We start from the raw sequence: 17,976 nt of genomic DNA, 5'->3' as shown, positions 1-17,976 counted from the left end.
CTACAAGGACAGATTGTTAATGGTATGACCAATCAGTTGCAAACTTTAAAAAATAGTGAAAAAATATCATATTACATTCAAGTGGAAGTAGCAACAATGTACCCCAAAATTATGTAAGTGTATATTCATTTTTTCCTCACATATGTAATAACATGTTACAAACCCAAGAAACAACTTTCCCCAACACTTTGTTGTATCCTCCTCTGTGTCTAAGAACACAAAAAAAAAAAAAAAAAAAAAAAAAAAGAAGATGGAAAAGGCTGAAGACAAAATCTAAAGTTCGAAAGCACACATCGAATCGGAACTGTACATTTTCTGTTTCGGTGACCGGGCTGTTCGCTTCTTTGTTGGTGGAAGAAGAGGTTCAAAAACCGGTGGACCACAATAAGGGTCTGAAGCAGTACCAGACCATGCAAGCGGATTCACTGTAGAAGATTATTGTTAGTTATTACTAGTCTACTCAGTGCCATTCTAAAGAAAAAAATAAGATAATTGCAAAGGAATTCAGTGCCTTCATTTGGCACAATGCAAATTTCAAAAAAATAATCCCAATTTACTATGGTGCATCTCAATAAATCATCATCGGTTCTCCAAGAAACCGAATGGTTGCAATCAATTTGGTTATTTTCTGGCCTCTTGATACAAACAGTAGCTATCTGTGTCTACAAAAGAAAAGGCCATACAGCAGAAGGCTATTTTGACAAGATTGCCATGTTGTTTAGTTAGCTTTCTAATCTTCAGGATCAAAATCAGGTCACATGTATATATCAACAAAACAGTTAAAACATAATGCCCCATAAAAAAGGCTAAGAACATGCCTCTCCTAATATGTGCTGTAATTGGACTGGGAATCGGAATATGAAAAACTCTGCATGGATGTTTCTCAAGTATTTACAGGAGGGCATCGTTTATACTTCAGAAGGACACTAAAGATCACATGCTAAAAGAGCACTGATAAACAGGTGTTTGATAATTGTGGAGACCATGCATGAATATCTTGACCAATGAAGGGTGCAACCCTTGAAATAAGTTAAAAAATATCTAGAATAAATTTATGGCAAAACTAGTGACAAAATGATAGGTTAAAAGATATCAATCTAGGGTGAAAGATCTGTACAATCCATGGCTTGGGGTGGACATGGGTCTGGTTGCGTCGGGTTTTCCGAAACCCAAACCCAAAAAAAACTGAAATATCAAACCCGATCCCAGCCCCGTCACCATCCCTGACCCATTCCTGTAAATCTGATTTAAACCCGACCCATACTCGTCCTGTCTCTGTAAACCCAACCCATCCCCGACACGTCCTTACCCCGTTTTATATTTTTGTCTCGTCCATGGGGGTCAGGTTTGGAAAAACCTGTCCCTGACCCTACCTCATTCCCGACCAGAACCTAGACTTTTCGGGTTGGGTCAGGTGGGATTCCCCATGAAACCCAACCCGATGCCTACCCCTATCCTTGGCATTGCAAATCATCAAAAGAACCTCTACATGGAGTTGAGTGTATATGGAATTGCATGATTGGGACGTACATTTTATAATTCTATAACCAAAATATAGGAAACCTTTTTCTCAACTAATAAACTCAAAATATTTGTACTCACTAATCCATGTGGAACTATTCTTTAACACTCCCCCTCACATGTAGGTTTTCTTTTGTGGCTATACAAGTGGATAATTTAGGTGTATGCCCTTTTTTGTGGCTATACAAGTGGATAATTTAGGTATAGATCATCTTTTGTGGCTCTTTAAGTGGATAATTTAGGTGTAAGTCTACATATGAGTATCCGCTCCGATACCATGTTAAGTTGAGTCTAAGACCCATCCCAAAATGACTAACCAACTTAGGAAACTTATTTCCCAACTAATAAACTCAAGATCTTTATACTCACTAATCCATGTGGGACTATTCCTTAACAAATATCATAGGAAAATTTTCTTAACATAGGAAAAGGATAAATAAACACATAAAGAGAAAATTTTCTTAACATTTTCCTTACATACCTTGAGCAGGTTCTAGTTCTCCAGGGAGGTGATTAGTATCATCATATGATAGTCGTGAAGCAGGGCGCTTCCGCACATAATTTTCTTGAAGTGGTTTTGGAATTTGAAAAGAAAATTGAGACCTATTAACCCCTGCTTCAATGAATTCTGGATGTTCTTGTAGATACCTGCAACAAAGAGGGATCATTATAAAAGATTTTTTTAAGGAGTTTTTATTGATGAGAGAAATGGGTACAAAATCAAAAAATAAAAATTCGATTCCAAGTGACAAGAAGCAGCAAGAAGAAAAAATATCAAGAGAATCCCTAAAATAAGATTACATAACAATGGAAATTGCTGATGACAACTAGCTTTATAAAAGTAACAACTTTCCTAGTTGAGTAGATCATCAAAAAAAAGAAAGGAAAACTTAACAGGATAGCTAGGAAAAAAAAAGAAATCACAAGAGAATCAATTTGTATACTTATCAATCTCCACCATGGAGCGCAATTTCTTGCCAGACGGAGTGAGATAATACCTGAAAAAATATTCAAAAGGAAAAACATAAAGAAAAGGTTCAGAATTTTAAATAGGGGGATTACAATGTTTTCAAATGATGAGTATATCTAAGGAAAGTATATCTTCAACCCAAACCAAACTGTGAGTTGTGTGATTGAAACCCCCTTTTCTGAACTCATCCAGTCCATCAAAGAGAAAAATAAGAAAGATTTGCATTTAAGTTTATATCCAATATAAGCCCATGATTACGCCCAAATAATACATAAGCTATATCAAAAGCTCACACATGAAAGTCACCACCAGGAAAATGACAGAAGAGATTAAATACTCTTCTGTGTGAAACATCATTCATAACTAACAACAATGAGATTGAGCAGGCCTCATGGCCCACACCAGGTTAGCATCTTAACTCGAACTGAACCTAAAACATGACACATAATGTTTCCCAAGCCGCACTTAACAGCAAGTTGTGACATCTTGGCACATGAGCTGAATTTTTTACTTGCATCAGTGTTGGTCTGCAGACCCTTAGTTGACTTACCTTTCCCACCAAGAATCATAAACCTTACAGATAGGTTGGAGCATGGACAGAGAAAATCCTAACATAGTAAGAACCAGAATCTTGATTTTAGGTAGGTGGGGGAAACAGCGCTTTGTTGCAAGAAATCAAGAAAAAGTACAGGAACACAGGATTAATCTACTGAAAGAAGAAAGATCTCTAACTGTACCAATAACTACAATATTCTAACTAAGCTCACAAATGATATCAGGTTTGGAGTTTAGAATATGAAATATTTCAAATAGGGACCTATGACCAAATTCAAAACCACTAATTAAGAAAGGCAATTTAAAACAATTGTTAAAATATTATCGAGACCAATGAATCAACCCTACCAAGAAGACAGGACCATCACATCATAGTCCAACCTAGACAGACAAACCATCTCTTTACAGAGGTTAGACACTTCAGAGGCAACTCTCAAGATTTCTAAATACTGTGGAAGTCCACAAAATCATGACAAGGCAACTGCAGCTGAGCAAAGTTAAAGATCAAATGACTATTGCACAGGTTTTGCAGGACAAGAAAAGAAGAAGAAATTTGAAATACATACACATCGGCAAACCTTGTGCTCCCTTCACCTCTAATCCTAAGTAACCTTTGCCATCCAGGAGGGGGCTGTGCAATGCTAGGTTTATCAATGGCCCAGAGTCTGCTACCATCTTGATTAATGTCGGCAGGGTCATCACAAGATATACCTCTCCTCCATTCACTAGCTGTTTCACATACAAAAGGGATTTCAATGATATGTGCACGGATCTCCTCATACTTTTCTTTTGTTGGAATTAGGCGCCACTTAAAACATCGAGCACACTGAACAGTGAAAGCCCCTACGGAGGGTAAAACTTTTGTAGTAGGAGTTGAGGTTGCAAATTTTGGCAAAGGAGACATAAAGTTGCTTGGATTTGGAACAGATGCCCCTTGACTTGCTTCATTACTTGCTTCTCCAGGGTTATAAAGCACCATCTGATTATTTTGAGTACTTTCAGGAGAATGCCCATCATCTTCACCATCTTCCTCTAAAGAAAGGTTTCTTGGTTCCTGAGGACTATCTTCCAAGTGGCTTCTTGGTTCCTGAGGACTATCTTCCAAATGGCTTCTTGGTTCCTGAGGACTATCTTCCAAGTGGCTTCTTGGTTCCTGAGGACTATCTTCCAAATGGCTTCTTGGTTCCTGAGGACTATCTTCCAAGTGGCTTCTTGGTTCCCGAGGACTATCTTCCAAGTGGCTTCTTGGTTCCCGAGGACTATCATCCAAGCGTGCAGGAGATCCAAGCTCACTGACATCATCTTGTTCATGCTTCACATTAGGCAGCTCGAAACCTGGATGTGGATCCATCTTGGATCTGCCTGAAAATGAGAAATCAAACTCCAATGGTTAATGGTGCGTAGAGCTATCAAGAAAAGCCTGAACTGCATCATGATTAAGCTATATTAGGAAATTATTGAAAACCTTTTGAAAAGAGAATGGCCCCGACTGCTGTACATTCAAAACTTTGAGGCCTCTGAGGCAACACAATAGTAGTAATTATAACTTTTCATCCTTAGTTGATGAACAGAACCATCTGAAAGTCAGAATGATTCAATCAATGTTATCAAGTACTAGAAAGTTTCTGATCACTTGGGTTCAAACCATTCCCAACTATATACAGGATATTTGCAACTGGGTTAACTGATGAAGTTCAAACTGTTCCCATCCATATGTTAGATAATCATTTGCAACTCCATTCATAGCTGAGTAATTTCATATCCCAGTGACCTAATGGGCAGATCTCAAGAAAAGTATAACCTCCAGAAACTCATCAGTAAATCACCCACAAACTGTGGACAAAATAGTATATGCAAAAACAATGTACTTGTACGACAGCCCCTTCTCTCTCCTACATTCAAAATTTTACAGCCGTTCAGATCAAATTTATCATGGAAAGACGAAAAAAAAACAACTGAGAAAGTCCCAAGGGACCTTCAAGAAGATATCATGTTTGACTCTTTATATGAACCCTGGCGAACATCTCAAGTTAAAATACCGATTATATGCAATATAAACGAGGATTGACACACCAAGTAAAACTCACCAAAATCTTCAACACTTCAATCCATCAATTACATCAATTAAAAATGTACAATAATGATGATAATGATATTTTAAACAACAGAAAATAAACCTGATTTACTGCACTAGTGAATATAGATCGTCAAGTTTACACAACATGCGGTAAATGCACTAGCCAATGAAGGTCGTGCACTCTACAACATGCAGAAAAATATCTCGGAAACAGCTATGACCATCCCATCTTCAACAACTGTAGAATGAAAAGCAATCAAAAGATTAAAAAAAAACAGAGTAAAAATGAAAAAAACACAAATAGTATAGAGATTAAAAAACACCACAAGAAAACTGCAGCAAAGGAAAGAAAAACAGAATAAGAGAGAATACAAGCATCTACCCACATGGATTACTCAAGGTTAAAAAAGGGGGAAAGCCACCGTCTTATCATTAGTTAAACAAAAAAAGAAAAACAGCACAATAAGAAAAACTAAAGCCTTGTGCATTAGATCTGAAGAAAACCCAAAACAATCCACACAACGTTTTTAAAAAGACAGAACCAGATCATCTTAATGTCAAATCAGGAAATGTCAAACACAAAAATACGATCCGGATGAGAAGGGAATGACAATGTAGTAAAAACCAAACTGCAGCAATAACCAAGCAGCTCGTAAACCACGAGCTGATCGAACAAAAGACAGTAGATACCGCAAACGTATTTTGTTTTCCAAACCAGGAAGGTCAGGATGGCATTAAGTTGACATGCGAATGGTGTCGGCCGCCGACCGTTATCAACCTTTTTCAACCGGACATCAGGAAAAGACAGAAAAGAAAATAAAAAGGAACCCGAAAGTGGGCTCGGAGTCACAGAACAACCCAGTAAAGAAAAAAGCGGAATCATCCGAAGAAACTGATTCCATGCGGCTCCGACCTGAAAACCGACACGGTCAAACTAGAGAACAACAAGGACTCCAAATCCAGGATTTCTCCTCCTCCTTCCGGACAGTAGATGAAGAAAAAAAAAAGACAATACCTGAGATCAAAAGTGATGAAAAAAACGGTGACGACTTCCAACAGCCGCCTCTAAAGATCCAGCAACAGGTAGGAGTACGAGTCCCTCCGCCAACTGCGTCCACGCGAGAATTCCGCAGGCTGTCTTTGTTTTATGAACCGCGGACACATCAAACAATAAGAGAGAGAAGACGATGATTCACCAATGGCACGATAAAATGGTATAAAAATGCCAGTGTTCAGAATCAAGCAATCTATCGGTCTAACACCACTCAAATACTTACCCCGAAAATTCCAGGAAACTACAAGAATACCAGCCTTATCGAACCGGCCCAGTCACCGTTGCGATCTAGAGGAAGTCAAGGCATTAACTGATAATAAGGAGACAGCACGGAATGGGTATGGGCCTAATCCTCCATAATGAGAAGCACATCTAACACTGACTTTCATTTAAAAGGAAGACTTGGAATTTTGGATATTTTTCTCCTACTTGCTTATGTTATCAAAATAAAGAAGATAACTAATTATCCATTAAAATTTTGTGTATTTAAAAATATTTAATTTTTTTTATTTTTATAGAACTGCCCCTTTTCAAGTTTTAAACAATTGGTTGGGGTCGAGCCTAGAGGTGGTTTACACTTACTATATGATTCAATATTGTGTATAACGACACGTTACACGTGCTGGTGACAAATATACATCGTTATAATGGTGGTTTGTTATTGACTACAAATCTAATATGTGTCATTTGAAGGTGATGTTTGTATGTTAGAGCCATATGTAATATAAGTATTGAATACTTATCATGTCAGCTTAAATTATCATTGTCTTTGTTGTTGGGGCGCTCAGAACTTCTTTTAAGTTAGTGAATCTCAAATTTGTACCTTTTTTTTCTTCATATAGGGTGTGTTTATCCCAATAACAAAATCAATCAGACAGAGTTATTGAAAGAGAAAGGGAGGAACAAGTTATATTAGAACAAGTAACTCTTCTATTATTTTGTTTTCCTAGGGTATCATTTTATCAAATTTTATGAAGACAATTGCACCCCACGCTTCCTCGTTCGCGATGAAGGAGCATAAATTTTGTGGGAAAATAGGAAATTATCATCCTTGACACCCTCATTAATTCTAATAGAAAATAATACAAAAAAATTAATTTAATAATTTTTTGGTTTGTGCAGGTAAAAAATGTTCAGTTCAATTCATCTTATCGCGCAAAAAGCAAAAAGGGACATAAGGAAACTAAGTTTTCTACTAATGTGATAGGAAGCGGTAGAAAAATTAAATCAAATAGACATAAAAACGAGGAATTCATTATTTTGTTTTCCTATGACAACACGAATGGTCCCAAATGTCAATCTCACCCTTTAACTATTCAATTGCCTTAAAACTTTTTTTCTCAACCATTCTTCGATAGGAGTGAACGGAGAACACAACTTTGATACATCTAGAGGGAGATCTTAAATAAACGAGATTTTAGTTTGTATGCGCATAAAAAAGTAACTTAAACTAAGTAGTTTTGACAAGAAAGTGGATTCTTTTCAGGGATTACACTTGGTAGGTTGAAAAGATGTAATGCTTGTATAAAACCATTGAGAAGATACAATGGAGTGTACCTAGATGTGTCGTCGAAGATGGACTAGCCCAAATTAGAAGGGAATTAAGAAGTGGCCCAAGTTTTATTTTGACATATTTGCTCTAGTTTATTTGGTATTTAACCCAATATGATACCATAAATGAAATAATTTTGATAGATTGAAGAAGAATTTGAGCATCTAGAAGTAAATCAATGACAAATCAAGTTGATAGGGTTTAGTTTGAGAAGAGAAGTTACAGATACAAAAAAAAAAAAAAAAAAAATTAACCTATTTGTATAAACCCGAGAGGGACAGGGACTCTAGCGACAAATCAAGGTATTGGATTTGGTTTGAGGAAGGTGGACAAAGAGAGAAGGCCAAATTCGGAGTTTTTGGCACTTGTTTCATGTCATCTTGTTTAAACTACTAGAGGTACAAGTTAATAAAATCACTCCATCTTTAAACTTTAGTCTTTACATTTTTTGTAGAAAAATAAAGTTTATATTTTTAGGGGAAAAAAGAAGAAGAAGCAAAGTCCATATTTTTAGTATTGCATTTGTTTAAACACTAGAGGAAGAAAATAAATAAAATTCTTGCATTTTTTTGGACTTATTGTAATTTTTTTTGCTTATTTGAATAAAAATCGTAAAACTATTTTTTCAGTATTGTTTTTATATAAACTAAACAGGGGGAAATGTAAAAAAAAAAAAAAAAAAGGGTTAAAAGTGAACCCATTTTTTTCCCACTATATGAAGTCGTTAAATTAAAAATAATGGTCTCTCATTGAACTACTCCCTTCCCATTAAAGAGGGAAAAACGAAAAACAATGAAGAAGATTGAGTTCAAAGATATGCTAGTTCACATGGACTACCAAACCACTAGTCATATCAAATAGTCCCCACCCCATTTTTTTTTTCAATTCTACATGAGCTCCTATTGTGGAGGGGAAATTAGAGGGGAGCACTCCTTCCCATTATCATTTTTTTCTTTTAAGCTAGTGTGAGAGTAAAAAAAGTCAAGAAAAGTTAGAGAAGATCCCTTTTGACCATAATAATGAAAGCAAATAATAATGAAAAGAGAGAAGGGGTGTTCCTCCTTCTCTTGCAGCCATACACAACATGAGGAAAGGAGATGAGGGAAGTGCCCTTTTGTCGGTAAGCTTACTTTATCCGGTTTCCCAATGAAAAAATAAGAGATTATGCCCACACAGACCAACATAGGAGCTTTCAGTAGAAGCTCCTTCAAACACGAAAAGGGAGAAGGTGGTGTTCATCCCTTCCCCTTTTACATAAAGTCATAGGGAAGGCAAACGAGGGCGAGTGCCCCCTCCACTATATAAAGTCATTAAACAACCTTATTTTGAACATGATCCTCATTTAACTAATCCTTCCCATAGAAGAGAGTAACTAGGTGAGTGTGTTTAGATATGTTAGTCCACATGAACTATCAAACATCATGAATCATTAAGATATAGATATATCTTATATGTTCCTTATATGAGGGACAATAATCCCCACCCCCTGCCCTCCCCAATTATTAGGAAAGAGAGAGGAGGGAGGAGCATTACTTTATGTGAAAAGAATGAGGCAAAAATTAAATTCATTGTCATTTGACCTCAAGTTTTCCTTCAATGATTCGTGGAGATTAGTTGTTTACTAGTATCATAACTGAATCGGCTTATTGAAAGATATTGTGTTTCTTATTCTAATAACATTAGTAGAGTTCAAACTTGAATCATTGTTACTTAGATAAATTGTCTGTCCTACTTTAAGTAATTTGTATGGTACTAGCACTTGAATCATTCGTGTATACAATAAAATTATGACGATTCTTAAGATATAGAGTTGTTTTTTCGAAGGCCTTAGTCTAACACAACTTATGAATCTCCCTCCCTCTCTCTCTTTCCCTCTTAGTTCATTCTTATTTTACTCTTGGAGGTTTGATTAATTTGTGATCAAGGGAGCAAAAGAAGTCTCATTCATCTTTCATAAAAAAAATTAAATATTTATTTTGACCATTTTAGCTTTTATGGTAAGATTAAAAAGTCTCTAAATTTTAATATACAATTTATTATGGATTTTCTTCTAAATTTGTGCTTTCATATATTAAATAAATCCAACTTATGAAATTTTTGTTATTATATTTACTATAATGCCATTATCTACAATTTATCATAAAATTTTGATAAAAATAGAATAAATTTTAAGTTATTTAATTCAAATCCATAATTTAAAATAATTTTTTTAAAGTTATTTAATTCAAATGTACTAATTAAATTAGAGAATGTGTCCATAGTTTATACTCTTTTTTTATTATGAAACAAATCAATATTTTGGACAGATTTGGCCTTTTTTCCACTAATATCACTTGAATTAGATATGATTTTTCAATTAGACCTCTAATTACACTTCGGGTTAGTGGACTTTAAAACGTAGTCCCAACACTCTCAACGGCCTTTTATTACGTGAAAGAATGGGCTCGATTCGTGCGCTCGATGCTGCCCGTAGCACGTTGGCTATGGTTCTTTTGAGTATTAAACCCTCGCACACCTCACCCCTGCTCAGGGTTTTTTTAGCTCTTATGGGTTTTAGATCCTGCTGAGCATTCACCATTTTCCTATTTATCCGCTTGTGGTGTGCGAAACATGTCCATATCGATTCTTCCGTTCCCATTCTCAGGAGCATCGAAGAATCTCCGGCCGTTGAACGAGCATCTATCTGCACAATTTGAGCTCGACACACGAATTCCCGCCAAGGTTAATCTGCCGACAGTAGACGGAAATGCCGTCTTCTCCTTTCACTTTATTTTATCCCCTCCCGTACTCGAGTTCACGGCAGCAAAATCGGGTCGATGGCAGACGCCGAACTGAACGAAGCACGGGAAGCTCTCTGTCATTCTGAAAGAGGCTGGGTTATCCGACGAAGACGCTAAGGAAATCGCTTTGAAGTCGCCGAATTATGTTTAGATGCTGATCGAAAACGTCTGAGAATTGGAGGATGCTGCGTTGTGGAGAACGCCAAGGAAATCGCTTCAAGAAAAAGCTGCTTCAACTAAGGGGGGGATAAAGGGATTCTCCCGTTTCTTCAAAGTATTGGCCTAAATTCATCTTCTACCAGATAGGAGTGACCGAGAAAGATATCGGTAGGGGATGTTGCTGAAGTATCCATGGATCCTCTCACTAAATATCCCCCCCCCGAAAAAAAAAAAAAAAAAAAGAAAAAGAAAAAACCTTACAACAGGACTTGACTGACAATTGAGAAGCCAGATTTTCTCAGATTATATTTGAACTTTTCACCCATGAATGAGTGGAATTGCTTGAGACTGGATAGTCTTGAGATGATTAGATTTATGGACTTGGCTTCCTTGTTTGAACTGCACTATAAGCTCATATCTGTCCCAGATGCTTTAGAATGTCATAGAAAGAGAAGATAAAGAGTGATCCTTGAATTGGATCTGACAAATTCTCTTTGGACTAATAATGGTTGGTTTTAGGTAGCACTGTTGAATGCTTCCCCTAAAGGTACCATTGTCCTCTCTCTTTGAATCTTTCCATATTCCTATAAAAATCTCACTTATTTCTGGACAATGAAAATCACATAGAGGTCAATAGCAATCAAAGGTGAGAGTTGCAGGATAGGAGCTAAAATGCCTTTCTTAGATTTCGTGCTCCATGAATTGCATTAAACATTATGCAAAAAACCATTATAGGAACTCATGTATAGTGTTTATAAACCATGGAGAGCTTGTCCTCATTCTGCCATTCAAATCACTCACAGTTATAAAGCACTAAAAATTATATTTCAGAGGTACTTTCCTAATAACAACTTTCTTCATAAGGTTTATAATCATATTTCCTTCTCTCACAGTGATCATCACTATCTTTAGATAGATTTCTCAGTTTTTTTATGCAAATTCTACAAGTGTGAAAAGTAATGTAGAAAGGGAAACTGTTTTTCTTCTTCAGGTACCGAAAACTAGTGTGGATCGTGCAATTCGGAGCTGGTCTCACTTATTAGGAAGTTCGACAATGGTGGACCAATTTGCTGGAGTAGGTGTTAGGAACAAGAAGCTGGGTCAGGTTATTGCTTCAAGTCCTCAACTCCTCCTGCGAAAACCACATGAGTTTCTGGAGGTTGGTAAATGGATTTCTTAATTTTCCAATCTCAAGCCCCATTTTTCTATCCACATATTACTGTAATTCTCTCTTATAATTTTATGTGCTTTTGTGAGTTTCTTGTAAATGAAAATCTTTGGACGAAGTCTACATGGCCAAGATGATCTCAATATGAACATGAGTGTTGCTTTTGGAGACAAATGTTGATTAAAGAAGAATAGGCAATTATGTAGATTCAGAAATTGGTGTTAAGAGAACTGTTAGACTTGGGTTATTTTCAAAATTTGATGGGTTGATGTTTCCAGAAAAGAATATTATAGTACTCCTTAGCTGATGTTTCTTTCAGATTTTCTTTTTCTCAAGTGAAGATTTTAATTTGGGTAAGGCAATTCAACGAGTAAAAATTGGAAGAGAACCTCAATGATTTATTATCAAGTCTATTGTATCTAAAGAAGTGAAATCTAAAGACTAAACCTTTACGAATTCTTGTATCCTCATCATACTTACAGCTCAGTTCGACTGGGTTAAGCTGTTTCCGACAAAACACTTTCCTCTCATAAACATGAACACGATTCGAATTTTATATAAAGAAAAAAAGAACGAAAAGAAACACTAAATGGTTAACACAAGATCATCGAATATAAACAGAAGAGGCAGCTATGAATAAAAGAACATCATCAAACCCAGAGTACTGAATTACAGATACTGATAAACAGCATATCAAAAGCATAAACCGTACCTGGGACATTTTAAGCTAACACAAAATCCTATCCGCTTTATGTAAAGTAGAAATTCGAATCGACTAATATGCACCAGAACACAAACTCTCCCTCCCATCCAGGAACTTAAGACTCGGCCTCAAACAGGGCTCAGAAGCTGAGAAAGCTGAGGTTTGGGTTCGGAATTCATACCGATGATAATTATGAGAGGAATAAAACCATAGTGAGTGATCACCTTGGCTTTCTTCATCGTCCAAGTCGTCCACTCCTTCAGGCTCTTGACCGCCGAACGATCTTCCGAACCTCTCGCTCCCTTCTTCCCTTTCCCCTTGGCCGATCCTCTGGCAGCCATTGTTTACGATTTTCTGCTCTGCTGCGAACGCTTAAACCCTAACCCTCGCTTCAAGTGGGTCAGTTGAGAGAAGAGATAGGTGATGCGACCCTTCCAGCGATTTGTAGTTGTGGGTCTCCTTTATGGGCCTCCATAGTATTGGACGTCAAAATAGACGACCTTTCACAATTTTTTTGCATTCCAGTGGGCCTTAACTCTCGAGTCGTAACTCGTGAGTCATAACTCGTTAGGCACGCGCACACGGCTGGTTTGTTTAGGCTTCGGCGAATATTGAGTTCTTAGCTCGTCTCTCTAAGTTTTCGTCGCGCGAGATAGGGAAATTGAGGACTGAGAGTAGGAGAAACCGAGAGAGCGAAAATGGCCGGCGGCATGGAAGTAAAAAAGAACAAATTTATTGAAGAATGGGGTGCGGCGAGAGAGAATTTGGAGCTCAATTTCAGGTGGACCCGCCGCAATTTTGCGATAATCGGCATATTTGGCATTGCTGTTCCGATCCTCGTCTACAAAGGGATTGTCAGGGAATTTGTAAGAACTCTATCCCTAGTCTCGTATCTGAAATATGATTGTCTGTTTTCTTGTGGTTTCTCCTATTTCATTGCTCATTTCAAGTCTGGACCTGAACCGCCTGACTTCTGCTTGAAGACCTAGTATTTAGAATTTCATCATTGGAAGCCGTTAACCTACGAATTTAGTGATTTTTTGGTAGAAAAGTGTGTGATGTTATAGATGTGTGGGCTATGATGACTTATTTTGGCTTCCTAGAGTTCCTTTTTTCTCTTCGTCGGTTTGCTTTGATTCATGTTTATGTTATATGAAGGCATGGTGTTAATCCGTTCTGCTGGAACTTTATAACATATTGGTATATTTTCGCTGTGCACAAAATAGTTATCCGCGCAGTATTTCTTTTCATTAGCCGTAATAATTCATTGACCGTGAGAATTCTCCATGGCTTAAGAGTTTGCAGATGAGTAATTTACTTATCCGTCTAGTGTTACATTTTTCTGTTATGGTGTTGCTCAATCTTTTTCTCATTAGATATGCAAACTTCACTTGTACTGACTAAGTAAAAGTATGTTGGACCATATGCCAGTCACTACAGTTTTTTTTCCCCCTACTCTCTCTCTTGCTATTCCTTTCTTTGATTTGTTGTCCACTGTATCTTATGCTGATAAAATTTTGAAAGCCAGACATTCTCTCCATTGATATGAATGGAGTTGGCATTTGGATGGACTTCTTTATTGCATTACTTCCTTCTTTCTAGTAAAAAATTATCAGTTACCTTACTGACCCAGGAATGAACCCTTATTTGTCTTTCTGGCTGCAGCATATGCAAGATGAAGATTCTGGAAGACCCTACAGGAAATTTCTTTGAAAATTCTGAAAATCTTTGTAATAATGGCGAAACCGAGCAGAATTAAGCTTGAAAACCAGAAGTTGTATGTCTGTGTTTCTAGCACTTCTCATTTCTAGCCTTAGTTTTCACTTCAGTTGTGTTATGTTGAATGGTCTAATCCTTTGCTAAGGCAAGGCAGTCTTTTGAAATTGTGAATTCATCAGATTTTAGTACGACTTGAATTTAATTTTAATTTTTTGTTTGGTTGTTTAAGAGCTGTGTTAGGATTTGATCAGTGTATAGCGCCTGTCTATTATGCATGTATTATCCCTTTGTTTATTCCAGATATGTGGAGATTTCAAGTTCTGCATGGGACCAAGTGGAAAAGGTTTTATCCTTTAAATAAAATCTTTGTTTCTGATAACATCTCCCTCTTAAGTATCTCTTTTATTACTAAGTGCTGTCTGTGCAGTTTCCTCAATGACCCATCTACTTTAGAATACTACAATAGGGACATGACATATTCAAGATGCTGGCAAAATTGCCCTTTCATATGTTTAAGTCAGGTATTTGTTTTTTGGTGAAACTAAATGTATTCAGGTATGCCATTTGAATTTTGTTTTTCTGGTGACACTAAATCTTTCTCTTCTGGAGAAAGAGTGGTGCCCATGCTATTTGTTGAATGGTTGGTTCCTTCTCCGAAAGCAGAGTTGTAGGTATCCATGCTTTAGGATCTACTTTATAGCATGTATCTTACAAATGTAAATTTGTTTCTGTACTGTTTATAAATCATGGGTAAGGGATTCATTGGCTGCTGCTGCTAATGGATGATGGGGTATTTTGGTCTTTCTGAAACATTGATCTTTTCAGACATGAAAGATCTGGTGCTGAGCTTTCTTTGGCTCTGGAAAGGGGGCTCAGTCCACTTCTTTTTATTAGATTAACCAGCATAACTTCCGTCAGTATCAGAATCTATAATGGAGTAAAATATACGTATGTGACAAGCTCTTTATGTTGCACGATAGGCCTTCAGTGTTGATCTCCCATGGAGAAAACTGAGTATTTTAAATAATCTTAAATTTATTTAGGCTATCTTTTATACCTGTTTTGCAGGTCCAGGTTTTTGTTTTTTCCAATGATGTTTTGTTGCTACATTGTTTTCGTTATGTATAATTAATTGCTACGGAGTATCTTCATGTTTATAATTGGATGCAAATTCTAATGCCAATTAAAACACTTGTAAGGAAAAGCCTCCAAGAATCAGTGTTATAGGACCTGGACCAGCTGGTTGAACTGAGTTCAACTGGACATGGTCCCTCATAGGGACTAAAAACACAAAAAACCTAGTTTTCTTAAAAAACTGGCTGACCAGCTAGGATGTAGAACCAGGAGAGAAAGATGGTAATCCCCTCTTCCTTCTATTTAGGGAGTGACAGTGAGTTTATAATTGAAGTGCTGTGAATTCTGTACTTGAATCCCTTATTTTATTGTTTATTGTTATAACAAAGAGAAAGAGTATTCCACCAAAAGAATTTGCAAGGGAGCAAAAGAGTAAAAGAAGAAAAAAACAACATAAAAAAGGGGCTAGGGAGACTAAAAAATGAAAACAAACAAGAAGGTTAGAGGGAGCGGTGTTCCAACAGTGAGGCTCTGCTGGGGATCTAATCTCTAGCTAATATGTCTGCTATGTAGTTTGCACTTCTAAGGGTGTGTTGTCTAGATACATTTAGGTTTTTACTTAGTTTTCCAATCTCATAAAAATACATTAAGGAAGGGCCGGAGGGCCTTTTATTTCTCTTGCCCAACTAATGACAACAATTGAATCTCCTTCTATGATTAGGGGGATGAGAATCTTCCTGTATAGCCAGATCCGGTCCATGAGCTGCCATCGAAGTGACTTCAACCATCCTATAGGGGGAGGGAGCCAAGTGGTCAGGTTGGGAATGATGTAGTCTTAGGAGTGTATTATTATTTCCCTTTTTTTTTTTTTTCTGATTAAAGCGCTGGGGAGATGAGAGTTGCTGTGAGAGTTTCTCACCCAAAGGGAATGGAATAGTAGTGGCTTCAATAAAGACCTTGGAATTTTATTATTGGACATGTTGTATGAGTTCTTTATTGATAGACCTTGGAATTCTATTATTTGACTTTCTAGAATAATATATTTAGAATATAAAATTTCAGACGTAGTGTGAACCTTGGAATATCTATTCACTTTGCCAATTATTGTTAGTTTTATTAGTTGAAATTACTGAATAATAATTTAAATATATATAATATTTGTATTTTTATTATTTAGTTGACTAATGCCTTTATCATATGATATCATTGTATCATTTATTAAAATCACAAATTATGTTATAAAATTTCAAGTAAAACTGCTAAAATATCAATTCAGAGGTATTTTGGTCATTTCATATATTATGTTTTTATCTTATATGATGTCTGTTAGGGGTATTTTTATCTTTTATGTAAATATCACTTAAAGCATGATTAAAAAGAAGAGGGGACATCCTTTTTGAGGCATGTATAACTATGTTAGCTATAATATGAACATTGGACATGCTCTAATAGAATATTTGAAAGGGAACATTTGCTTGGGTTACTGAGTCACATGCTGCTGTAATCAGCAAATTCCAGGAAGTATTTGCCTTGTTACACATGAATTAGGAGGTCTATTAGACAATGATCAGGTGCCTGTGAAATCTTCTTGGGGGTTGGGGATGATTCCTTTTTAGACTATGAGCAGAGTAGGAGAGTAATGGATAGTATGTAATTGTTTTCCATATAATTGCTATTTTCATGATGGAAAACTACATTTGCTTGAAGATTAATGGATAGTATGTAAGTGAAGGAAAAATATGACTGATTCAGCCAGCTCAAGTCGTCTCGATGACCTGGTAAATCTTCCGAGTTGACCTGGTTCATGAAAAAAGAAAAATCAAGTTGGGTTTGTCAACATGGGTTTCGACCATCTACTTATTATTATTTTTTGTCTTTAGCTATGATTCTCACTCTCTTTATTTATTTCAACTGAAACCCTACCACCCCTTCCTGTACACTGATTTTTAGAAAAATACTGGCTCTTTAAAAAATTATTTTTTAAAATGAAAAAACACTTTTATTAAGAAAAAGTGTTAGAATTACTCTTTTGATTCAGGTAAAGAGGAATAAATACGTGTGTGACCAAACTTTAACGAGAGTTTTTTTTTTTTTTTTTTGGTCATTTAAAAGATGTCCGAGTAATTCCATATTTTGATATGAATTGTAGGGGCCACATTGAGCCGAATTTGTATATATTCGAATTTGGTTTGATCTGAATACTTCAAACTCTGAGTTCGAGTTCAGCCTTCGAGTCTAAAATTAAAATTGAGTTTGAATCTAAAAATTTTAATCGAATTAGAGTCCGAGTCTTAGTTTGAGTCAGGTTTAAGTCCGAGTTTTGGGTATAGGGCCACTTTAACTATCAATAATTGGTTATATTCGAAAATATAATATCTAAAAGATTAACAAAAAAATATTTTTTATTGTGGCGTCGGCGTTTCGTTAATTTCTGAACTAGAGCTGTCCCGCCACTGATCATGGAGTTGGCCCAGAGTTAACGCCGAAAATCTGGATCAGGCGCTTAACGCCGAATGTCAGCATCCGAAGGCGGCTGTACCCAAAATCACTTAGCCTATCACCGCTCATGTTAGTCAGAGCCGCATATCCCTTTATTCGTTTTTTCATTTTCAACCACGCAGGCCACTCAGACCGTCGACCATCG

The 17,976-nt window shown here is 36.5% G+C and overlaps 3 protein-coding genes across 6 annotated transcripts; 1 reads left to right on the top strand and 2 right to left on the bottom strand.

The window, feature by feature from the left end:
• Positions 1 to 214: 214 nt before the first annotated feature.
• Positions 215 to 6,286, bottom strand: LOC137941142 (uncharacterized). 4 transcript variants are annotated; one of them, XM_068786428.1, is made up of 6 exons: positions 6,139 to 6,286; positions 5,224 to 5,361; positions 3,613 to 4,408; positions 2,466 to 2,519; positions 2,003 to 2,169; positions 215 to 425 (listed from the first exon to the last, which is right to left on the bottom strand). In XM_068786428.1, exons 3-6 carry the CDS (start codon positions 4,395 to 4,397, stop codon positions 274 to 276), a joined length of 1,158 nt encoding a protein of 385 aa, XP_068642529.1. In that variant the 5' UTR covers positions 4,398 to 4,408; positions 5,224 to 5,361; positions 6,139 to 6,286; the 3' UTR covers positions 215 to 273. The 4 variants fall into 4 exon arrangements, with proteins under 4 accessions (XP_068642529.1, XP_068642532.1, XP_068642530.1 ...); XM_068786431.1 differs by having other exon boundaries at positions 3,625 to 4,408; XM_068786429.1 differs by lacking the exon at positions 5,224 to 5,361.
• A 6,164-nt stretch (positions 6,287 to 12,450) lies between these two features.
• Positions 12,451 to 12,956, bottom strand: LOC137941867 (mitochondrial import receptor subunit TOM7-1-like). The gene has a single exon (XM_068787473.1). The coding sequence runs from the start codon at positions 12,878 to 12,880 to the stop codon at positions 12,668 to 12,670; it is 213 nt and encodes a 70-aa protein (XP_068643574.1). The 5' UTR covers positions 12,881 to 12,956; the 3' UTR covers positions 12,451 to 12,667.
• Positions 12,957 to 13,150: 194 nt separating this feature from the next.
• LOC137941993 (uncharacterized) lies at positions 13,151 to 14,486 on the top strand. Its single transcript, XM_068787651.1, has 2 exons — positions 13,151 to 13,405; positions 14,205 to 14,486. Exons 1-2 carry the CDS (start codon positions 13,238 to 13,240, stop codon positions 14,250 to 14,252), a joined length of 216 nt encoding a protein of 71 aa, XP_068643752.1. The 5' UTR covers positions 13,151 to 13,237; the 3' UTR covers positions 14,253 to 14,486.
• The last annotated feature ends 3,490 nt before the right edge of the window (positions 14,487 to 17,976 follow it).

The sequence above is a fragment of the Aristolochia californica genome, unplaced genomic scaffold (genome assembly GCF_029961685.1).
Source record: "Aristolochia californica isolate CCGP_79_NKW_82.1479 unplaced genomic scaffold, dmAriCali1.0.hap1 SCAF_9, whole genome shotgun sequence".
NCBI classification, from domain to species: domain Eukaryota; kingdom Viridiplantae; phylum Streptophyta; class Magnoliopsida; order Piperales; family Aristolochiaceae; genus Aristolochia; species Aristolochia californica.
This window is presented reverse-complemented; position numbering and strand designations above follow the sequence as displayed.

Bases quoted from the DNA above. Each gene is read 5' to 3' on its own strand.
- LOC137941142 (XM_068786428.1), bottom strand. From the start codon at position 4,397: ATGGATCCACATCCAGGTTTCGAGCTGCCTAATGTGAAGCATGAACAA. The intron at 2,520-3,612 runs GTATGTATTTCA...ATATTTTTTCAG, and splicing joins AGCACAAGGTTTGCCGATGT to GTATTATCTCACTCCGTCTG. The intron at 2,170-2,465 runs GTATACAAATTG...TCTTTGTTGCAG, and splicing joins TCCATGGTGGAGATTGATAA to GTATCTACAAGAACATCCAG.
- LOC137941867 (XM_068787473.1), bottom strand. From the start codon at position 12,880: ATGGCTGCCAGAGGATCGGCCAAGGGGAAAGGGAAGAAGGGAGCGAGA.
- LOC137941993 (XM_068787651.1), top strand. From the start codon at position 13,238: ATGGCCGGCGGCATGGAAGTAAAAAAGAACAAATTTATTGAAGAATGG. The intron at 13,406-14,204 runs GTAAGAACTCTA...TTCTGGCTGCAG, and splicing joins AAGGGATTGTCAGGGAATTT to CATATGCAAGATGAAGATTC.